This window comes from Chenopodium album, chromosome 26 (assembly GCF_948465745.1).
Source record: "Chenopodium album chromosome 26, dcCheAlbu1.1, whole genome shotgun sequence".
NCBI lineage: Eukaryota > Viridiplantae > Streptophyta > Magnoliopsida > Caryophyllales > Amaranthaceae > Chenopodium > Chenopodium album.
Window position 1 is genome coordinate 30,685,842 of NC_137859.1, and position 22,462 is coordinate 30,708,303.

Genomic DNA, 22,462 nt, shown 5'->3' on the forward strand with positions numbered 1-22,462 from the left:
TATTAATTATATATTATTATTATTAAATATTAATTATTATTATTAAATATTATTTATTTATTATTATTATTAAATATTAATTATTATTATCATTAAGTATTAATTATTTATTTATTATTATTAAATATACATTATTATTATAATAATTCAATATTAAGTATTAATTTTAAGCAGAGCAGAGCAGGGCAGGGTAGAGCAGAGCAGAGCAGATTTCAGCAGAGCAGAGCAGAGCAGAGCAAAGCAGAGCAGATTTCAGCAGAGCAAAGCAGAGCAGAGCAACTCTAAATAAAGAACGGGGTCTTAATATCAACTCCTAATTAATCTCACTTACATAAAACCTAAAATATAAAATATTTCAGACTTTATTTTCTCTAAGAAGTCTCTACTCCAAGTCCTCTTTCCTTAACTTCTGCTCTGAAGCTTTAGTTCCTTCACAGGAACTCTGCTACTGATTTCTTTATTCTTTTAGCTCTTGTTCCTTTGCCTCGAGTTAATCCTGCAACTTAACATAAACAAACTGCAAGACTTATCAAAACATTAGTCCACTTATTTGACTTGTGTTATCATCAAAACATCAAGGGCAACAATATTCCCCCTTTTTGATGATGACAAACAAGGCAAAATGTTAGAGAAAAGAATAAGTTAAGAGATCAATAAACCACTATAAAGAGAAATTACAGAAAAGTTTTATGAACAAGTTTTATACCCGACAGAGATTCAGAAAAAGCTTTGTACGGAATTCTTTTCCTAATATAATTAAGTAACTAGACTCCGTGTTTATCAATTTTAAAATCAAATTTATCAGAATAAAATACTTGTTTTATTCCAAATAAAATTCTTTATTTTCTAAAAAAATTATCAATCTTAATTCCATTAGAACTTAAAAAAATCTTCTAGATTATTCTAAAAAATTAAAGTCAATCCTAATAACTTTTAAAACAATAATTAGTAGATCAGACCCTCCACTAGATCATTGGGCCGCATATAAAATACATTTTAGGCCCAACTTAGTCTTTTGGCAATAACTTTCTCATTATCCATCGAAATTGGGCTTATAATATATCGTTAGAAAGCTCTTTTCGAGCTCAATCTAACTACACTAATTATTGGACCCTTATCATGGACCAAACTAATTTGGACTGGCTATTTTCATAAATAGAGTACATTTTTGAAAACACAAACAAGGATATTTTATTAAAAATTACCGCATCACTAGACATTCACATTTTCACTTCGTTCGATAATCAAATGACGTGAAAGATATTCATCAATGGGTTTGGTTTTTGGGGAGACACAGTTGGGTGTCCACACCTTATCAAGTAATTCATCATCTTTGTGTTTATATGGTCAAATTCGACCATGAAAACTCCATATTCGGAATTTTTATGGTCGAATTTGACCAAAAACATCATAATTATTCGTTTTTTGATGAAATCTGAACACCTGAGTTACTTTGTTGACGAAAATCTGAACACCCAAGTTCGTTTGTTGGCAAAATTTCGAAGAAAAAGCGAACGAAAATGGAGGAGATAGAGTATTCTGATTCTAATTAACTCCAGTGACGAGAACAGTACAAACAAGAGACGTAATAGTTGAGGCCCATAAATATGTTATATACTCTTATCACTTGGTAATTTGTTGCCCTTGTAATCCTCAAGAAAGGGATAGAAGAAGAAGAAAGCGAGTGGTGGCATACCAAGATGAGTCCAAGGAGAAATAAAGTTTAGAGGAAATAAGTATTACTGATACATGGGCTCATTAACCACCCCTCCTTGTTCTGAAGGTGTCATTTGGACTGTCGATTAACGGGTGTGTAAAACTGTAAACTTAATCAAAAACTATGTACGTTTTTCTTTAGTATTTGGAACATTTATTCTTGTAGCTAAATTTGTTTGAAAAGTTTTTTTTTAAGTAGTCGATCTTCTGGTAAAAGTCCTTGAAAAAAAAAGGTGGTAAATAAGGTCTTTTTATCATATGGTCCTTTGACCAGATTATGATCATTGATTTTTCTAGTCCAAATCAAACCCTCGCTCAAATTAATTGACTTGTAATTCAACCAAGTCAACCCACTAACAACCGCACTCATACGTCAACCCATATCTTGGGCTAGAAACTTAAAATTGGAGTTTGAATTGTCGCACCACAGCATTTTCCTCCTATCTTTCCATCTTTCTATCCCCGAACTTGGACATTTATAATGCTCTTCAACTTATATATAGGCATATATGGCTTGCTCTAGTTCATGCATTGAGCGGATCTTGATTTGATTTAATTAAATTAATACGTCGTGAAATTTCCCTTTGTTTCTCCTTGTAACATACTTTTAATTAAGCACTAGAAATTAGTTTTTGTACGTACAAAAAATAATGGTTTTCAGGCTAAGTGTGGCTGTATTGCTTCTGCTAACATTCGCACCGTGGTGTACTTACTCACTATTACCTGATCAACTTTTGGTGGGCCTTACAATGGTGAAAAATACCACTGCAATTGGTCTTGGAGCATGTAAGTCTTAATTTTTTAACAATAATGTACATTACTTTAAACTATGTTACTACCCTTACATGCAATTAATTAATTATTTGGTTGAAGATTGCTTGGACGGGAGTTTACCTGCATATCGTTTCAGCCAAGGATTCGGTTCTGGTGCAAGTAATTGGCTTTTGCATTTTGAGGTGATTTCTAGAATATCAGAATTTTGTTAATTTCTACATTAGTTATTAAGTGTTAGTGATTTTAGTAATGCATTATGAGTGATTTAAAAAACTCTATCAGTGGGTTTCCTGCTGCCAATCCCAAATCTAGATAAAGGAGGAGGATTGCGATAGGCTAGTGATAGCGAGTTTAAAACTTTGTCACATCGCTTGACATGAGCCACATTGATTGATAGTAGTATTAGGATGAGTAATCACTTTGGAAGTTTTCATGTTGGTTCATGTAGCCTACCCCACTAATGGGATTAAGGCGTTCAAGAAGAATAAGATTTTGAATGATTAGAAAACAAAAAAATAGGTCATTGAAAGGTGATTTTATTAATATGGCAATGCATAATTTTGGGAAAATTTTTACTTGAATTTTCAATATCAGGAAAAATTAAAATAGCGTTGATTAGTTGTACAACTTGTACTCCATAGTGGAGAGTTGAGACTTTTATTTAGAGACGGAGGCTGGAATTATTAACAGTAGTGACCCTAAAATAAATAGTTTTTTTTTTAAAAAAAAAATTTATTGGTGAAACCTAGCTAGCTTCGACAATGGAGATGGATCGATCACTTGATGTATATGATGATGATTTGGTAGGGTGGTGGATGGTGCAATGATGTTCAGTCATGCTTGGCGAGGACGAACACTGATGTTGGATCCTCAAACTACATGGAAAATGTGGAAGTCTTTTCTGGGATCCTAAGCAACAATATATCCCTCAACCCAGGTTTATATTTACTCCCTACTTCTTTATTTGGGTCTGTTGTGTTTGGTATCGTTGTCTGTTTGGGATCCAAATTTGTCATGTAATTCTTCTTCAATACATATTCATGCAATGATGATCATAATGCAGTTAAATTGATCAGCCAAGTTCTTGCTTTGCCAGCTTAGTAACTAGAATGACATGTTCTATGTGAAAAAATAACCTGAAGCATAGGACTTGTGTAACTTAAAAGCCAAAAATGATGTGAAAGTAATTTAATGTTACACATATTAATTTTTTTTTTTTTTCGCGATTTTTAGTTCATAATGCTTCATGTAATGTCAATAACAGACTTCTACAATTGGAATCGCGTTGTGCTTAAATACTGTGATGGAGCTTCCTTTGCTGGCAATTCCAAGTTTGACAATGGGGTAAATATGTTTCAGTCATATCTCTCTTTAGATCATTTTCTGTACAGGTCTCACGGTTACAGGAAATTAGTTTTTGTTCTTCCTAATCTGTACATGTTAACATTGGACAGACCTCATCGCTTTACTTCAGAGGGCAAAAAATTTGGCAGGCAATAATTTCTGATCTTCTTCCAAAAGGGTTGGCACATGCAGAGAAGGTAGATAGATTACTGAGATAAAATAAAAACTATGATCAACTGTAAAAAACTTCTTAGCATGTTGCGAAAATGATTGGCATATGACATCTACGCGTACTCTGATCTGCACTCTGCAGGCTTTGCTCTCTGGCTGCTCAGCAGGGGGTTTAGCAGTGTTTCTGCACTGTGACAACTTCTCCAATTATCTACCAGAAAATTCTACTGTCAAATGTATCAGTGATGCCGGTTTTTTCTTAGACGTGTAAGTCATCTTATTTTCTCATGTCCTGCATATTATATCCTTCTTTTCCCCTGCCATATTTTTTCAGGTTTCAGTTCATTATCATCCATTCATATTACAGAAATGATGTAGCCAAGAACGACACGATTAGATCCTTTTACCATGATGTCGTTTCTCTTCAAGGAGTAGAACAGAATCTGAACCAAAACTGTACCAGTTCTCAAATCAATCCTAAGCAAGTATGATTCTGCAAACTGCTTGAAGTATTCACATTATAATTATTTAATTTGCTTTTACATTTATAAGGTTCTAATTTGACGTCTCATTATTTTTATCAGTGCTTCTTTCCACAATATTTCTTGAGTTACATCAAGACTCCACTTTTCGTCTTAAACTCTGCATATGATACATGGCAGGTACTTTACACCTCTTAACTTCTGTGTAACTGTAATTTCATAAATTCATTGAACTTATCTTATTAGAGAAAGTTACGATGTACTCGTATAAGATATTGATTATATACTTTGGCAGTTGGATAACATATTGGTACCATCTTCGGCTGATCCTGGGGGAAGATGGAATAATTGCAAAATCAATGTAACAGGTTGCACTGATAGTCAAATTCAGATACTACAAGGTTTTAATATATTTCCTTACTAAAGTACCATTTTTCAAGCCTTAAACTTTCAGTTAATGAAACAATGATGCAAAAATCAACTTAATTAATTATGCACACACATAAAATTTTGGAATATGTTTTTCAGATTTTCGACTAGACATGCTCAAGGCTTCAAACTCTTTCTATAAATATTCAACAAACGGAGGAATGTATATAAATTCATGCTTTGCACATTGCCAAAGTAAGCACCAGGAAACTTGGTTCGCCGTTGACTCCTCTAGAGTCCAAAACAAGGTACTTGGATAGTCTTTTCTTCATGATTTTTTCTAACAATGAATCCTGATACACAGCAGCATTGTTGATTGTTGAGATTGTAGATAATGCTATATGTATGTAATCCCTTTTTTTTGTTAACACTGCTGTTATTAGTATGTGATTTTGCATATTTAATTCGCATTTGTTGGGATTTCTGAAGTATCCTTGAGGAAGAACTACTAATAATACTCTGTGTATCCTGCAGACCATTGCAGAAGCTGTTGGTGATTGGTATTTCGAACGAAACGTGACAAAGTTAATCGATTGTCCATATCCTTGTAATTCTTCCTGTAATTATTAATTTACTATGGTGTACCAGCATATATAGACGTCAATTTTTTATTTGGCGAATTGTCATAAGATTTGGAGAAAATTTATTGATGAAGATTAATGAGCTTGTAAGATTAATAAACTTTATCAAGAAATTCTGATGTGTGGGTTTGGAATCGTAAAAAAACAGGAAAAAACAAGGAAAGCATTCTTCAAGTTTTCATTCTTTAAAAGCGCGTCAATACATCATAATCACTTACTCGAGCAAAAAATCTCTCACAAGGAAGAGTTATCAAACTATCATTCAATAGTTGATTGATCATACTATTCCGCAACTCATTTTAAACATATAACAGTTATATTCAAGCATATACTCTTTGTTGCTAAATCAACACATGCTGCACTAATTTACAAAAATATTGTTACAACAAAAAGAAAGCACAAGAATCATTACTAGTCCCATGAATCAACCTTTTTGCCAAATGTTCTTATCTCGCAAATCATGGCCTATAAAAGGAATTTTTGAAACTCTCCCTAATCTCTGATTGATGGAAACGATGATGTCAATGAATCCATTCTTTCCAGGTCATTCTAAACTCTTATTAGAATAGGTCTCTATTTCTATTGAAACATGAGGGTTCATCCACCCCAAATTTCCTTTTGTACACAAAAAGTGAGATTATATTACTCAGGTGATCTATTGAAACTTCTGAGGGTTAATCCACCCCAAACTTCTAGCCTTTTATACAGTAAATGCTGTAAATCAATAACACAACAAAACGACAATAATTAATCAAGGCATCAATATCAATGGAAAAACCCCAACGAACAAGCAATAATCTAGCATCACAAATTCAGTCTGAAAGTCTAAAAAAAAAAAATGGCTTTGAGGGTTCGAAACGTTGATCTCCAATAGCTAGGTTGCAAGAAAGTGACCACTACAACAATATATATAATACGTAGTATAACAATTTTTTCAATTCGCCATATGACTAGAGGTGCTAATTTGGATGTTTGGAACGGGTCTAATAAGGTCGGATCGGGTCGGGTCAATTTTAAAATTTGAGTCACATATCAAATTATTGTATATACGTGAGTCAAAATCTAAATCGAATATTTTTTTTCTGGTCGAGTCGTGTCAAGTATGCTTTTGACACCTTTACCTGATCCATCTCAAGTATTCTCAACATACAAAACTCTACTACTTAAATTATTTTGACCCATATAACATTTGACAAAACCAAGCTTAGCTTGGTCTAGTGGGAAAAATTGCATCTTTCAACCATGAGGTTGGGGGTTCAATCTCCACTAGAGGCACTTTGAGGGTGGGGATTCCTTACCCTTCCCCCCTCACTCTCAAAGTGTCTGGCCCGCAAATAGCGGACCAAAAAAACTGTGAGGGTTAAGGTTCGGTCAAGGTCCTTCTCCTTACCATTAAAATATATATATATATATATATATATATATTGACAAAATACTCTTTACATAAATTAATCATTTGAAAATTCACAGTTAATTTATTTTTCTGGTACGTTTCAATTCCTAATCGCAAATGCAACAATATTATTATATCAATTTTAACCAATATTTATTCAATATCTATCCCATGATTAATTCCTTGTAGTACTTCATGAATTCATATTAAAATGACATAGTATGTATCATGTAACTTTCAACTTAGAAGCCTAAGATTAGTCAAAACTAATGTTATTAGAATATTCAATTAAAGACTTGCTCACACGGTGTAACCTGTAGAATAGTCACCGAGTAGTTAAGACCCAACACCAAAATAATTATTAAAAAACAACATAATTGTATGAAGGTGTGCAGAAATTATGTTTTTGTACCACTTTTTGTATTTTAATACTAAAATGGCAGAACAAGTATTCTTATTTATTCTATAAATTCAAACTTAAGAACATCTCAAAGATTTGTACAACTTAATAATCTTTAAAAATACAACAATGAAGTACCCTTCAATACTAATTTCCTCTCTAATCTTCTCCCTCCTTATCTTGCTCGTCATCCAATCAATTGCTCAAGAAGTCGGTAATATATTCGTCTTCCATTCTATTTTAATTCGAAGTACTCTGTATTATATAAACTTTTTATATGGCATAATGATTACATTTTTTTAAGATCTGGTTACCCAATGGTACCAAGTGGAAGGGCCATCGCTCAACGAATAAAAGTTATACAAGTGTAATTTTTTGTGCACTTATTTTGAAATTTTGATTGGCAGATGATGAGACAGAATTTGATTACATAAGAGGAAGTGAAAGAGGGCCAGATAAATGGGGACATATAAAGGAAGAATGGGAGACTTGTAAAACGGGTAAAATGCAATCGCCAATTGATTTATTACATCGCCGAGTTCAAGTATTGCCCAAATCTGAAGAAATTGTCAAAAGTTATAGGTCTGGTAATGCTACTGTCAAAAATAGAGGACATGATATTATGGTAATTTTCTTTTCTAATCCTCTATTTTGCTTTGATTTTCTATTTGTGTTTTTTTAATTTATTTTTTACACTATCTTATCTTTGCAATAAGGAAACGAGATTCTTTATGATTGCAATTAATAAAAAAAACTGACAAAGAGTTAACAATGTAAGATTTTTGTAGTATAAAAGCATGTCTATTCTGTGATGTCTATACTTTATTTGGTTTTTCATGTTCGGCTACAAATTATGATGGTGGGCACAAACTTTATCATTTAGGCCCATGTGTTGTGCCATAGAGTTTTGGGCTCAAGTGGGTGTACGTAAAACAGGCCAAGATATGCAATAGTTAATGGCTGAGGTCAACCTCAGCCAATACTAGCTGAGGTTACTGCCAAATTGAACATTTGGTGTAATAAAAATGAATATTTTTTAGCTGAACCTATTTTACAATAATTTTATATTTTTTAATAATTAAATGTTCATTTTCATGCACTATAATGTTCATTCTTATAAAATAAATGTTCATTTTCATGTGTTATGATGTTCATTCTTATAAAAAATAAATGTTCATTTTATTTTTTCATTAGTACGAAGTACAACTTTTTGTGTTTGTTCAGTTGTATAAAATGTTCGTTTTTATAGTAAAGGATGTTCAATGAAAATTAGCATTTTGTTCGTTATTTAAAAACATATTGTTGATTTATTTAATTGGTGTTAAATATTAAATCATATAGCTCAATTGTATGATATTCATTCAAGAAAATTGAACAAATAAAGGTATTTAATTTGAAACTTAGTTGATGAATAAACAATATCATAGGTTTATTGTTATTTATAACAAAAATGTTCAATTATATAATATCAAATATATAACAATAACAATTTCATACTCTCTTTATTTTACTCTTATATTATAAATGTTCATTTTTATATAATGCAATGTTCAGAAACAAATGTTCATTTTTTTTCTAGTAAATATTCATTTTTTTCTAGTAAATGTTCATTTGCTGGGCGCGACCTCAGCCAGCAATGGCTAAGCGCAACCTCAGCCAAAAATTTGCGCAAGATATGGTCTTGCTATGTCGAACATATCGATTTTGCAAAATTTGAGTTCATGCATAGTTTGGCCCACTTTTCGTGTTGTGCTAGCAAATCCTGTTAATCGGTTGTTTGGTTCGGTTTATCGGTTTTCGGTTTTCGGTTTGTAACAGGTTGGTTTATAACGGGTTGGAACCATTATCAGGTCAGCTAGGGTCAGTTTTAAATAATTTCTGTTCGGTTTGGTATTTTTTATTACAGTTTATTTTCGGGTCGTTATCTAATCGGGTCGGGTTGTAATTGGTTCAGGTCACAATCAGTTTGGGTTATAATCAGTTCGGGTTGAACGCGGTCGGTTCATAAACAAGTTTCGTCAATTTTAGACGGGTTTTGGGTCAAAACATATCGGGTCTTGATCGGGTCGGGTTGTAATCGGTTCGAACTGAACTCGGTCGGTTTGAAAACGGGTTTAGTCAGTTTTTAACGGGTTTTAGGTTAAAATAGAACGGATCCTAATAGGGTTGGGTTGTAATCAGTTCAGATCACAACCGATTCAGATAGAACTCGATCGATTCATAAACGAGTTTGGTTCAAAACAAATCGGGTACGGTAAAATCGGGTCATGCCATAAATATAAAGACTTAAACAAGTTACATTGATCAAGTAATGAATTAGAACGAGTCGAGTTGTAAACTTGTAATTGGTCAGGTCATAAACATGTTATAGTCACTTGATTAGTTGTATACTTAAATTTATATTTTGTTTTAACTAGCAAATTACTAATAAATATTAATTACTTGGTTATAATTCCTTTATTACAAGTAGTTTATAAATTAAAATATGACTATTAATTATTAACTATTAAGCTATAATTTTTATTGGTCACTCAATTAAAACACAGATTACAGTCCAAACCCCTCAACAAATTAAAATACTCTCACAACTGTTGTTTAAACTTATCTTTAATCCAATAATGCCTCTCATTCATCTCCTCAAAATCACTAAACCTAATCAAAATCGAACCAAGCCAAATGCAAACCCTAAAGTCTTCATATCTCACAATTTTCTCTCAGAGCGGGTTGCAAACTTACGGGTTATAAACGGTTCGGTCATAACCGGTTACGGGTTGTATACAGTTCTGTCACAACTGATTAAGGGTTATAAACGGTTCAATCCTAACCAGTTACGAGTTATAAATGAATTGAGTTTATAGGGTTTTAGTCGGATTTTAACGGTTTTGGTTTACAATGGGTCAAGTTGCTATCGGGTTCAAAAGTACTTCGGTTCGGGTTGTTCTCGATTTCAAGGTTTATCTGTTTGGCTTGATAACGAGTATTGTTCATTAACGATTCTCAAACATTCGGATCGGTTCAGTTTCAGGTTTTTAAAAATCGGATCGAATTGGTTTACGGTTTCAAAATAACAGGCTCATTGCGATTTTGTTCCTTTTCAGAACAGTTCAGAATGGTTCGGATTCACTGGTTCGGGTCGGTTTTTGACGGCTTTACTGATAATAAATTTTTTTTGACAAAAATAATAAATTTACATGTTTGTCAAAGTTGAAAAAGAAAAAACTTAATACAGGGTCAATTAGTCGTTTTCATATTCAGTTCATGCCAAGTTTTGATAATGGTATTAGTGCATAGCCCATGACCCACCGGCGGGTCTCTCGTGTTGTACTATTGTGTCAGGCATATTCATGTCATGCCTAATCGATCTTTATGTCAACCTAGCCCATGTCCATCTTTGCCAATTATGTATGCAAGTAGAATCCAAACAAAAAACAAAGAGGAACCCCTTATTTTACTTAATACAAAGTATCCTATTTGTTTCACTAAAGCTCAACGGAACGGCCATATTCCCAAGCATATATAAAATGGTAGGGCTCAAACTTGTGACCTAAAGCTAAAATCCTTCCTCACCAATTTTGCCTATCAAACTTTGTTGTTGCCTCTCTCCACTAGCCTAGAAGTATCTTAGTACTTTTTTGTTCATATTTTGAAGTAAAAAGAACTTTGAGCAGATCTCAAACCCTTGTGATTTTTATGGTCAAAATATTGGAAAGTAAGGGATAGGCTATATAAGGAAATCTTTATCTGAACGAACTACTCTAGAATTGAATCTAAGATAAGTCAACACTCTATAATCCAAACCTTAGAGGTCTAGAATTGAATCTAAGATAAGTCAAAACTCTATAATTTATTTATATTGGTAAGGAGAATGGTCCTACTGCGGGCTACCGGGACGAAACCTCTCATAGTTCCTCTTGGAACAGGTTAGCGGATTACGCACTTTGAAAGTTGGGGGGGGGGGGGAAGGAAAATGAATCTCCATCCTTAAGTGCCTTTATCTGGTGGGGTTTGATGATTTCACAACTTCTTGGTTGCGAGATGCAAACCTTCTCACTAAACCAAGTTTTGATCGACTAAGTCAACACTATATTGGTAGAAGTATCTTAGTAATTACTACAAGTATGTTACAAAACAAAACTTTAATTATTTAACATCCTTAATTACTTCGTATTTGAATAAATGAAAGTTCAATCCTTGACTGGCTAGTTGTCTGTTATGTTAGTTGTTTCTTATTCCATTAATCATCTTATCAAATTAAATTTTCAAATTTTTGTAACAAGAAAAAAACTTGTATTGCCAGATTGAGTGGGAAGATGGACACAGTACAATTCAGATGAATGGCACTACTTATATCCTTAGGCAATGCCATTGGCACTCCCCATCAGAGCATACTATTAATGGCATAAGGTATCACTACTTATTACTCTATTCGGTTTATATTTTTTTCTTATAAATACATATTCTTTTTGTTGATTAATAATAAATTCTTTTTTTTTCACAAAAGTAAATATTAGTAAATGAATAAATTGTGTTGGAACAACAAACCTAGGTTTGCTGCAGAGTTGCACTTGGTACATCAAAGCTTAGATAACAAGATTGCTGTTATTGGACTTCTATACAAGCTTGGCAAGCCTAATCTTTTCCTTACAAAGGTACGAAATTGACTTCAAATATTTATACTCCATCCATCAAAAATTAATTGGTAAAGTGGAGCAAGCTAAGTGAATAATACAAAATTAATTCAAACTTTTAAAATATGGTTGTTGTTGTTGTTGTTTATTTATTTACTAGATTGCGCGCGCCCCCCAACACTATGATTATGATATGGATATTGGTGCATGTTTTGTGTGTTGTTATCTTGAGAATCGTTAAGATATTGACGAATTGCATTGTATGCCTTAATTATGTAGAAGTAGGAATGTAGATTAGTGATGTATATTGTGTTTTGTATCAAGGCAAGTAATTATTAAGTGACGCATATGTGATGTCAAAAAAAAAAAAATCATTGATTTATAAACAATCTTGTAGTAAATGAATAAATGTGTGCCCGTCAAAAACAAAAAAAAAAAAAAAAAAAAAAAAAATCAAAGTATGAGATGAGCATAGAAAATTAAACAATGTTACATATATGAACATCATTATTGGTGCAAAGGTAAATATTAACATTAATAAACATGTATAACATTGATTTTATTTATCATTTCCATTCATGTAACTATCCTGAGATACACGATTACATTATATTACACAATATTGAAGTTCAGTAAAAGTCTAATGAAAATCTAACTCAAAGTTTGACTTAAACAGTACATATAAGACAGCTTAGGATGGATTTAAGGTTAGTTTTTAGATAATAGGACTTTCACTCTTAAGAAATATGATACAAATTTTTCCAACTTATCCTGCATTCGCAAGTAGTGGCGTTGTAGGAATTCATTTGTTATTATGTTGTAAATATTGCCATATAGTCGAAATACAATATTTCAACTTAAGCGTCCTACATCCTGTGGCACCATAGCAAAGCTGAATTTGTGTATGCTTATTGACATGAAAGAAGACTTTCCTAGCAAACTCTTTTTCGGCTCGCCTTCTCTCTCACAAGAGTCTTGACCCTTCTTTTTCTAGGCTCCTTATCTCTCTCTCACACACACACACACTCTCTCAATCTCTCTCTCTCTCTTTCCCGAAACTTTTTCTCTCCCTTCCTCCCTCCTCTATCCCATCCTCTCCCTTTTTCTTCCTTTCACTATTTCTCCCCCTTCTCCGATCCATCTCCACTCTTGTCCCTCCCTCCTCCATCTCTTTTTAAAGCTAGCTATTACTATGATTGTACAAACAATACAAGTAAAAAAAACACTTACGGATGAATCTAACACGATTTTCATAGAATGATTTTATTTTGGCTCCTTATAGCCTTTTGGTACTTTTTTTGTCTTAAAATTAGAGTTGATAATATTCAAAAATATTTACAACATATTTCACCCTTATTATTGAACCTAAGGTCATCCTTACTCGAAATATTTATAACAACTTCTTTGTTTAGTTTTTATTTATTACCAACCCATTTGAATATCATGTTGATAGACTACAGACAAACAATAGTGAAAATTTAACACTTGCTTCATCCTCTTCTTTTGTTTTTCTTCATTTTTACACTCCTAATCTCGCAATTAAATTATATTGATCATTAACTTATTGTTTTTTAACACTTGCTCTCATTATCACCCCTTCTAAAATGTCTATCTCTTTCGATCTCCTTTGTTGAAGCCTCTCATCCTTTTTCTTTCATTTTCATACTCCTAATTTCTATCCATTTCTCTACTTCGTAACCTTTTTCACTATCGTACATTAAACACGGTCTATTGAAGGGTTTCAAACCTCTTCCTTCCTCTATTGCCGCAAAATCTCTCTCTATCTCTTTCTCTCCCCTCTCTAAATCTATATAATTCCCCTTATGCCCTCCATCACTAAGTAGTGAACTACATATTTGCCCTTACCTCTATTTCATGACCCAAGTATTCCTGATTTTCCTCATCATCATTCATTTCGTTTGCTTCCATGGCTCCCTCTCATCATTCACTCCTGATTTACTAATTTTTCCTTCCCTTACCTCCCTTTCCCCTCCCTTTCTCTATTATTGTTATCTAAACATAGTGTAAGAATGGTTTTTTTTGAAGTGCTTCCAACCTCTTCCTTCCTCTATTGTATCGAAATCTCTCTATATCTCAGTCTTTCTTTTTCTCTCTAATTTCTCTCTCTCTTTAATTTATCCGTCCTTCCTTCCTTATCCAATGGTGTAGCATAATTTACAAAGTTAATCCCTACTTGCTATCACTTCCCCCTCTTCTCATTTCCCTTCTAATTCTTTTCCATCTTTGTTTACAACTTAACACTTTATTCATATGGTTTTACAAAACTTAAATTCTTTTTAAAAAGTGTTGTTTACCTAATCCTTGATTACATACTAAAGATGGACATCTAAAGAGTTCTTCATCTCGTTCCCTTTCCTCAAAGCCTCTCACCATTTTTCTTTCTTCATTTCACAATCCTCTTTTTAAATTTTTTTTTTATCCATATTCCTCCCCCATAGGTTCTAAGTCTCTCTTACAATTAAACACATACTAAGAATTGAAGTGTTTCTTACCTCTTTCCTCCTCTATTTACTCCCTCTCACTCATTTCTTTCTTTATTAGCCCAAACACTATGTGCGAATAAAGATAAATTGAGTGAAAAAAGAAGAATAAATGAGGGAAGCATCATCAATCAGAAGTATTTATTTTTCTTCCACTTTTAATTAACAAAAATCTCTTTAATTTGGAAGGAAATAAAAGGTTCACCTGGCCTTCTCCCTCCACTCACCTCCTTTCCCCTTTCCTCTTTTTCTTTCTCCTCTCTTTCCCTTTACTATATATTATTATCCATACATTGTGAAACTTATTCTGTCATGCTCTTTCTTTCTTTTATTCATTCATAATCCTTCTTATCCTTGGTCCATCCTCTAAAAGCCTTTAAAAATCATAGGTTTTTTACAGTCTCACTCTCCCCCCCTAGATTCTCTATCTCTCTCAGCTTTCTTTACCTCCTCCTTTTTCCAGACCTCCCTATCTATTTTTCTCTCCCAGCCTATCTATCTCTTTCAACCCATCTCTCTCTTTATCTCTCTATTACTTTCAAGAGCTTTCCCTTCTCTCTCTCACTCTATTTCTTTCTCTTCAGGCCTTTCTCTACCATTCTCTCTCTCTCTCTCTCATACTCTGTTTTTTCCCTAGTCCATGTCCCTTTCTCTTTATCTTACCCTCTTTTTCTCCCATTCCTTCTCTCTCTATTGATCTCTTACTCTCTTTTTGTCCCAGTCCTTCTTTCTCTTCCAAATATTGTATGTATTTGTTACCCTGTCCCCAACAACCACTTTATCTTATTCAAGGTTAACTCTCTCCTCTACAATGACTTGACTAATTTTTTTCCAGTCAATAATAGGTAAGTTTAAAAAGTCTAAAATCTTTTCAAAAAGTACTGTTTATGTACTCCTTGATTACATACCAAAGATGGTCATTAAAAAGTTCTTCATCTCGATCCTTTTAATTTCCTTAAAGCCCCTCACCATTTTTCTTTCTTCATTTCACATTTCTATTTTTTCTCTGTTTTCCTCCCCCATAGCTTCTAAGTCTCTTCCACAAATAAACACTAAGAATGGTCTAACCTTAGCTTGCATCCCTGCTCCATCTAGTTTCTCTTTTTTTTATGCTTTGAAAAATAAAGGTCACATTTGCTTCCCTCTCACTCAATTCTTCCTTGCTTTATTGGCCCAAAACTATGTTTAGATAAAGAGAGATGGACGGAAAGGAAGAGAAAAAGAAAAGGAGGGAAACATTATCATTGTTTGGATATTCAATGTAAGGAAGGAAAGGGTGGGTATTGGAAAGATCTATTCCCTTTTGATTTAATAAATCAAATCTTTATATTGTTGGAGATATTTGAAGGAAAAATAGAAGCTCACCTTCTCCCTTCCCCAACCTCCCTTTCATTTCCCTCTTTTTCCTTCCCATCCTTTTCCTTTAACTATTATTATATTATACACATGCTCTTTCTCCCCATAGCCTTTCCATCTCTTTCTCCCTCCGACCTCATTGTATCTCTCATGGAAAGCTTTCTCTGTATCTCTTTTTCTTTCGGCCTCCTCTCTCTCTTTTTTTTTTCCTTCATGTCCCTCTGTTTTTCTATCCTAACACCTCTCTCAACCCCTTTGTCCATCTCCTAGCCCTCTTTCTCCTTTCTCTCTCTCCTAACCCTCTTCCTCTATTCTACTAACTCCTCTCTCCTGGCCCTTATTATTTCACACTTGCCAATATCCTCCCTTTGCTCTGTCTTTTTTTGGGTCGCTTTCTCCCTCAACTTTTCTTTTTCCCGACTCCTTCCCCCCTCCCCCCTCTCGGTCTCCTGACTCCTCTTTCTCTTTCACCCTCTCTTTCTCCCGCCCTCCCCCCTCTTTCATTCTCTCTCTTGCACTCTCCCCTTCTTTCCTTCCCTGATCCATGCCCCATCTCTTTTAAAAGTCATATTAATACGGTTATACAAACATACAATAAAAATTAATCACATATCGGGGAATCTAGCATGAATCTTATAGGTGTTTTAAAATTTTGTGGCTCCTTTCGGCTCCTCTCGGTACTTTTTTTGTCAAAATTAAGTTGAAAATATTCAAAAACACTTATAAGATAATTCATTCCTAGCCATTATTGCACCCAAAATTATCCTTACTCGAGATATTTTTTTTAAATAAAGGAAAAACTTCTTAGTTTAATTTTTACTTATTACTAATCCATTGTGAATGTCATGGTGAATTGGTGTCATAAACAAACAATAGTAAATTTTAAAGTTAAGACTATATTGGTATATTGAAATATTAGGGTTTAGATATGTTTATATAGCACTGTTCTTTAACAACCCATTTTTAAAATCACAAAAAATAGTTTGATAACATACTTTTTCATTGAAATTTATCTTCAATCCCAAGAGATACCCACGACAGCGAAAGTATGCTCACCAACAACAGAAAATTATAGCTTAAATCTCAAATTTTTGAATGCACAAAGCTATAAAAATACAACATTTGTTTATTAATAACAGATTTGAACAAAAAAAATAACAAATTCGAAATAAACCCAAGATTTATAATAAGCTTAAAAGCAAAACCATATGGTCAAAACATCAGCATTTCAAAGATACGGACACAAATTCATAGATCATACCTTTCAAAATATAAACCCCAAATTTCTTTTTTACTACATAATAACTTGTCATTTTAGTGCAAAATGATCGGTTTTCTTTATTAATAACTTGATTTATTTATTTGTGAAATTATAACTTTTAATTTATTTTGAATAAATATGTATGCGGTACAACCGTACAAGTATAATGTAAAGTAAATTAAAATACATCTATTGAGTAGTAATTAAGAAGTTACATGACTTGTGTTGAACTAACCCACAAAGCCAACAACCAATTATTTTTTTGTTTAAGTGTTGGAATAGAACCAACAATGCCAAACATGTAGCATCTTTTGTATTTCTTAAATGAGGGACATTCTCAAGAGCATTATGCTGGAAAAAAACTTGGTATGGTGATTCTTCTCATCCACAATCACTACAAACTTTGGGTTCCACTTCTCATCCAAGAATTTACAAATCTGCCAAGAGTTTAGAATATGTCTAGTTAGGAAAGTTGAAAATTATCAAACAATGATACTCATGGGCAAACCTTAATGGTTTTGCAAAAAAAAAAATAATAATTAAAAAATATGCAGAGATCTTGACTGCTAATCAGGCAAGAACACGTACATAAATATGATAATTTGTTCAACTAGACATAGAAATCAAGCAGAGCCTATAATGAACCATTTTAGAACTTCTTAAGCTTAAGACAACATTTACACAAGTAACACCTTCGGCAAACATATCTCATGACACCTTCATACTTAAACTGTCCATGAAAACCTTGATGACTAAATGATAATATTACAAAAAATGAAATATAAATTTTTTAAAAATTTAAAAAAGAGATGTTTGTAAATTTTAAAAATTTTCAAACAAATATAACTATAAAATAAATAGAAAATTTTCACCCATATTCAAACAAAGGCCACTATTTAACAATACTATTGACTATAAGCAAGAAATCTAATTTAACTCAAGCATCACTAATTCAATCCTATTACAATCATAAATTAGTCATAATCATACTAAACTCAGATTTTTTAGTAAGAAAATAATCAATTAGATACTGAAAGATCTTAATCAAATAGATAAATAAATAATTAAATAAGACTCTGACTTTAAAATGCATGGGAATATAATCCCATTTTTTTTACCAAATGGAATCAAAACCACCCCATAATTCCAAAATAATTTTTCACCTCCCATTTCTGCATATATAGAAACTAAAGCACCGCTCATAATCAAGGTACAAAAAATACAACGAAAAAAAAGGAAAACGAACACAACCTTAAAAGAAGAAACAATGAAGCCCAACCAATCTTCATGAAACAATTACTCATACATCACTCTTACAAAAGAACACAATTTAATAAATTTCAAACCGAATTTAACAATAATGGTGCAAATAAAACCTAATTTAAGAATTACCTAAAATTCTTGAACAACAAAACACTTCATCAATGTGTAAAATTACCACTCAAAACTCTCACCAATTTATTTACCAATTTACTAAAAACACTTCAGATTTGACAAAAAAAAATATCCTAACATCAACTGAGCTTGTTTCTCAATCAATCAAATTAAAATTCCATCAATTCCACAAAACACAGACAACCATCAACAATAACACACAAATCACAGCACAGATCATAAATAAATCATTACATTCTAGAAATTAAATAAATAAATTTAAAACAAATCGACCATGCAATAATATCTGAGTTTCTTCACCTCAAACTCGAATCCACCAAACCTTGCTCCATCCTACTCCATCCGCCTATTTTAGAAGAAAAAAAACAGAGAAACTGGAGGATGAGAAAAAAAAAAAGGAAAATAAAGGAGAAATAAACAAAACAAAACAAACTCGATATTGATAAATGCTAATGTGCACCACTAATTAAGACTGTTATCAGAATCTACAGATAAATTGAGCTAAATAACAAACCTTGCAGTTGGGGGCAGCATGTTGCTCAAGCGCACATGCTTGAGACTTGTAGATTGACACATTCTTTGCCATCACATCCTTCCTCTCCATGCCTTCTTTCCTTGGGAATCCACCAACCATGACAGCAACATTTACACCTTTGCAGGCTTCAGCAGCGTCGGTTGAAGCAACGATACCTGCAAATATGGATAATAACAATTCATAAGTTCAAAGGTCAACAGATAAACAGAGATCCTCAACATATGAACACACTTGCCCTACATGTCCAAAAAAAACCAAACAGGTCACACAACTTCCACAACAATACAGCAAGTTATGAAAATGTAAATGGATTTTCTGTGTTTAAATCACAAAAGTACAACAACATGGCTGCATTCAAATACCACAATCCAAAGTCGAACAAAGCAAGTATAACCACACGCCCAAACGCTGTCATATAACACAAATTGCGATATAAATACATAAACGCTTGGACACTTAAGCCACACAGAAGGATATAAAGAACTCGTTCAAAGTCCGATCAATGTAAGCATAAGGACACGATACAAAATCAAAATCCAAACACCACAAACACAAACACAAACGACACAAAACTAATCCAAAATCGATTTACGATTGGAATAAGGTTTAAGATACGAATTTTTAGGCTCAGACACGCACAAATGCGGTCATCAAGAAAGTATACACAAAAATGTATACTCGCAATTAGTCCCAAACGACTAATTCAGCATCGAGAAATGTTTTTGTCATCACTGCCTCAACAACATCCAATCAAATCAAATCTTACCACTACGATCTCCTATTCAATTCATTTTTAGGTCATAACAGATTCATTATTAATCTAAAAACCACCATTTCAACCGCTAAACATCACAAAATCAAAAACAAAACCTCAAAATCACGAATCTAATTCAAAAAAATGCACCAAAACACAAAAATCAGCTTTAAAAACTTAATAATCAAATCAAAACCAAACAAAAAGTTAGATCTCACATGCAGATTAACACATATAGCAAATCAACAACATTCTAGAAATAAAACAAAAATTGAATAGGAATTAAAATAGATCAATCGCAACAGAAAAAAAATAAAACACGAATCAAAATAGATCTGGAAAACTAAAATTAAATCGATGAAAACAAAAATTAGGAAAGAGAATTTACCGCGGCATCGGTGACGAGGACGCGAATTGGTTCTTTGGCCATTTTAGAGCGACGAATTCGAAGGAGGAGAGAGAAAGTGAGATGAGTCAAGCAGGTGAGTGGAGAAGAAAATTACTCAAATTCAGCCCAAAAATGACCGGAGCAAGTAATCTAAGGAGAGAGAAAGCAGTCAAACACCACCGCCATGAATGAATGAAGGAGTAAGAAGCCAGGAAATGGGGAAAAAAGCACCGACTTAAGGGGAAAAGCAGAAATCCACCACAGCAAGCAAAAAGGAAAACTACCTGCTTAAGCAAAGGAAGTCAAAGCAAGCAAGGGCAAATCTGGCAATACATTAATGTTGGGGGCACAGGGGTAATAGCGCCAGAAGTTACTATTCATAAGAACAGTAACTCCCCTCTTGAACTTTTATATGGTTTATTATTTATTATTATTATTATTATTTATTATAGATTTATTTTTTATTTTTTTAATGCAATGGTATTGGTTTATATGCAACACTTTCATTCTCTGTTTTTCACTATAGCAACATTTTGACTTTAATTCAATACTTTGACTATTTGGTGCTTTACATACTATAGAAAAATAACATATGAAATCTAGTTGGACGGACCTCAGGCTATATTTTAAATAATCATCAACTATAAATTATATTTTCTTGATGCTTAACATTTGAAAAAAAAAAATAATAAGGTAAAAGTGTACAAGTCATAAAAATAGAAAATATTTCTTGTTATGCCACAAAAAATATTCTAAGGTTAGGTTTCTAGTATGATATTATCAATTCTGCAACAAGCAAATACAGGTATTTAACAAGTTTTGAACACAACCTTTTTTTTTTTTTTTTTTTTTTTTTGAGAAATAATAGAGCACAACCTAAATTAATCATTGGTTAAACTTGAGGCTTTTTTTTTTTTTTTTTTTTTTTTTTTTTTTTTTTTGTTTACAATAAAAAACAAATGCATAATATTGTGCATTTTTTTTTACAGCTAATGAAAAAATTAGAATTAGTACCTCATGCTCTAGACAAGACAAGCGCTGGTGAAATTAATCCAGGAGAAATTAAGTTTAGAGGAAATAAGTATTACAGATACATGGGCTCATTAACTACTCCTCCTTGTACTGAAGGTGTCATTTGGACTGTCGATAAACGGGTATGTAGACTTTATCAAAAACTATATACGTTTTTCTTTATTAATATTTTTAACATTCATAATTTATATTCCAAGTTTTACAAAATAATTTCCTTTTCAACAGGTTGCCACAATTTCGGAACATCAAGTAGCCATGATGCGAGAAGTTGTTCATGACGTAAGTTAAAGAATACAAATATAGTATATTGTATATATATATGGTGCTTTATTAATGAATTGATCATTCGTACACAAGTTCCTATTAAAGGAAGAATAAGGTGAATTGATAACTACTTGCACATAAATGGATGTTAATTTTATTTTCCTTTGGTTTGGGTAGGATGCGGAGAAAAATGCAAGACCGGTGCATCCAAAGAATGGAAGGAAGATTCGACTTTATACAACAACTATCAAGAGCCATAACGAAGAAAATTAGGAGTAAATTGCCATTATTTTTTGGGTACAATATTATGTTATATTTGGTAGCCAATTGATGGATGTACATCTATTGTGAGTATAAAAAGTACAAATTGTGCGAGGTTCTAACTTACATAGCTTTCTCTTAAATTTTAAATGAAAATAAAATAGTGCATTTTGAATGTGTGATTATGGTAATGATATATCAAATTGGTTTGTGTAGTGGTAATGAAATCCCACATTGAAAAAATTTAAGAGTTACCACCACAATATAAGGCTAAGGGGCCACTCCCCTCATTGCCATACAGTTTTGAGGTGAAACCTCTTTGGTATTGTAAAGTGGTGGACTTACACTCTCCCATGACGGGTGCGGCCCAGACCCGTATATAACATGGTATCAGAGCCAGACCCACGGTCTCACGATTGGGGCCTTAATGGCTAAGGTATACTGGGCCAAACATTATGGAAGGGGGAGTGTTGAGCCAATGAACAACCCACATGTGAGCATTCTTCTTGTCCCGCACTAAACACTAAAAGGGGGAGTGTAGTGGTAATGAAATCCCACATTGAATAGAGTTGTGCCTGCTTTTAAAAATTTTCTAGCATTGTAAAACATGAGAGGAGGTACTAATAAATACTTTATTTGTTTCCTTTAAGTTAAAACATTTGAAAAATCGCATTATTCATAAACTTTTATTTAACCCCCTTTGCTAATTTATGTGTTTGGTAAAATAATCATGTGAAATCTTATTACATATATTTATTTTACTTTATATTAATATAATATTAATTTTATATTTTTTC

The 22,462-nt window shown here is 32.8% G+C and overlaps 2 protein-coding genes, 1 long non-coding RNA gene and 1 other non-coding gene across 4 annotated transcripts; 2 read left to right on the forward strand and 2 right to left on the reverse strand.

Annotated features, from left to right (window-relative positions):
• The first annotated feature begins 2,219 nt into the window (after nucleotides 1–2,219).
• LOC145617510 (pectin acetylesterase 9-like) lies at nucleotides 2,220–5,610 on the forward strand. The gene is made up of 11 exons (XM_081672219.1): nucleotides 2,220–2,502; nucleotides 2,590–2,672; nucleotides 3,298–3,427; nucleotides 3,755–3,834; nucleotides 3,945–4,031; nucleotides 4,148–4,272; nucleotides 4,373–4,490; nucleotides 4,590–4,667; nucleotides 4,783–4,888; nucleotides 5,016–5,164; nucleotides 5,391–5,610. The coding sequence occupies exons 1-11, from the start codon at nucleotides 2,367–2,369 to the stop codon at nucleotides 5,484–5,486; spliced, it is 1,188 nt and encodes a 395-aa protein (XP_081528345.1). The 5' UTR covers nucleotides 2,220–2,366; the 3' UTR covers nucleotides 5,487–5,610.
• Nucleotides 5,611–7,348: 1,738 nt separating this feature from the next.
• Nucleotides 7,349–21,847, forward strand: LOC145617741 (alpha carbonic anhydrase 7-like). The gene is made up of 7 exons (XM_081672492.1): nucleotides 7,349–7,504; nucleotides 7,698–7,915; nucleotides 11,588–11,694; nucleotides 11,837–11,939; nucleotides 21,098–21,262; nucleotides 21,366–21,419; nucleotides 21,582–21,847. Exons 1-7 carry the CDS (start codon nucleotides 7,420–7,422, stop codon nucleotides 21,675–21,677), a joined length of 828 nt encoding a protein of 275 aa, XP_081528618.1. The 5' UTR covers nucleotides 7,349–7,419; the 3' UTR covers nucleotides 21,678–21,847.
• LOC145617742 (uncharacterized) lies at nucleotides 17,114–20,449 on the reverse strand. The gene is made up of 4 exons (XR_014107778.1): nucleotides 20,109–20,449; nucleotides 18,946–19,121; nucleotides 18,732–18,777; nucleotides 17,114–17,473 (listed from the first exon to the last, which is right to left on the reverse strand). It is a non-coding gene; the product is annotated as an uncharacterized LOC145617742 (long non-coding RNA).
• LOC145618785 (small nucleolar RNA snoR126) lies at nucleotides 19,589–19,703 on the reverse strand. The gene has a single exon (XR_014108034.1). It is a non-coding gene; the product is annotated as a small nucleolar RNA snoR126 (small nucleolar RNA).
• Nucleotides 21,848–22,462: the final 615 nt, after the last annotated feature.

Bases quoted from the DNA above. Each gene is read 5' to 3' on its own strand.
- LOC145617510 (XM_081672219.1), top strand. From the start codon at position 2,367: ATGGTTTTCAGGCTAAGTGTGGCTGTATTGCTTCTGCTAACATTCGCA. The intron at 3,428-3,754 runs GTTTATATTTAC...TGTCAATAACAG, and splicing joins CAATATATCCCTCAACCCAG to ACTTCTACAATTGGAATCGC. The intron at 4,273-4,372 runs GTAAGTCATCTT...TTCATATTACAG, and splicing joins GCCGGTTTTTTCTTAGACGT to AAATGATGTAGCCAAGAACG.
- LOC145617741 (XM_081672492.1), top strand. From the start codon at position 7,420: ATGAAGTACCCTTCAATACTAATTTCCTCTCTAATCTTCTCCCTCCTT. The intron at 7,505-7,697 runs GTAATATATTCG...TTTGATTGGCAG, and splicing joins ATCAATTGCTCAAGAAGTCG to ATGATGAGACAGAATTTGAT. The intron at 21,263-21,365 runs GTATGTAGACTT...CCTTTTCAACAG, and splicing joins TTTGGACTGTCGATAAACGG to GTTGCCACAATTTCGGAACA.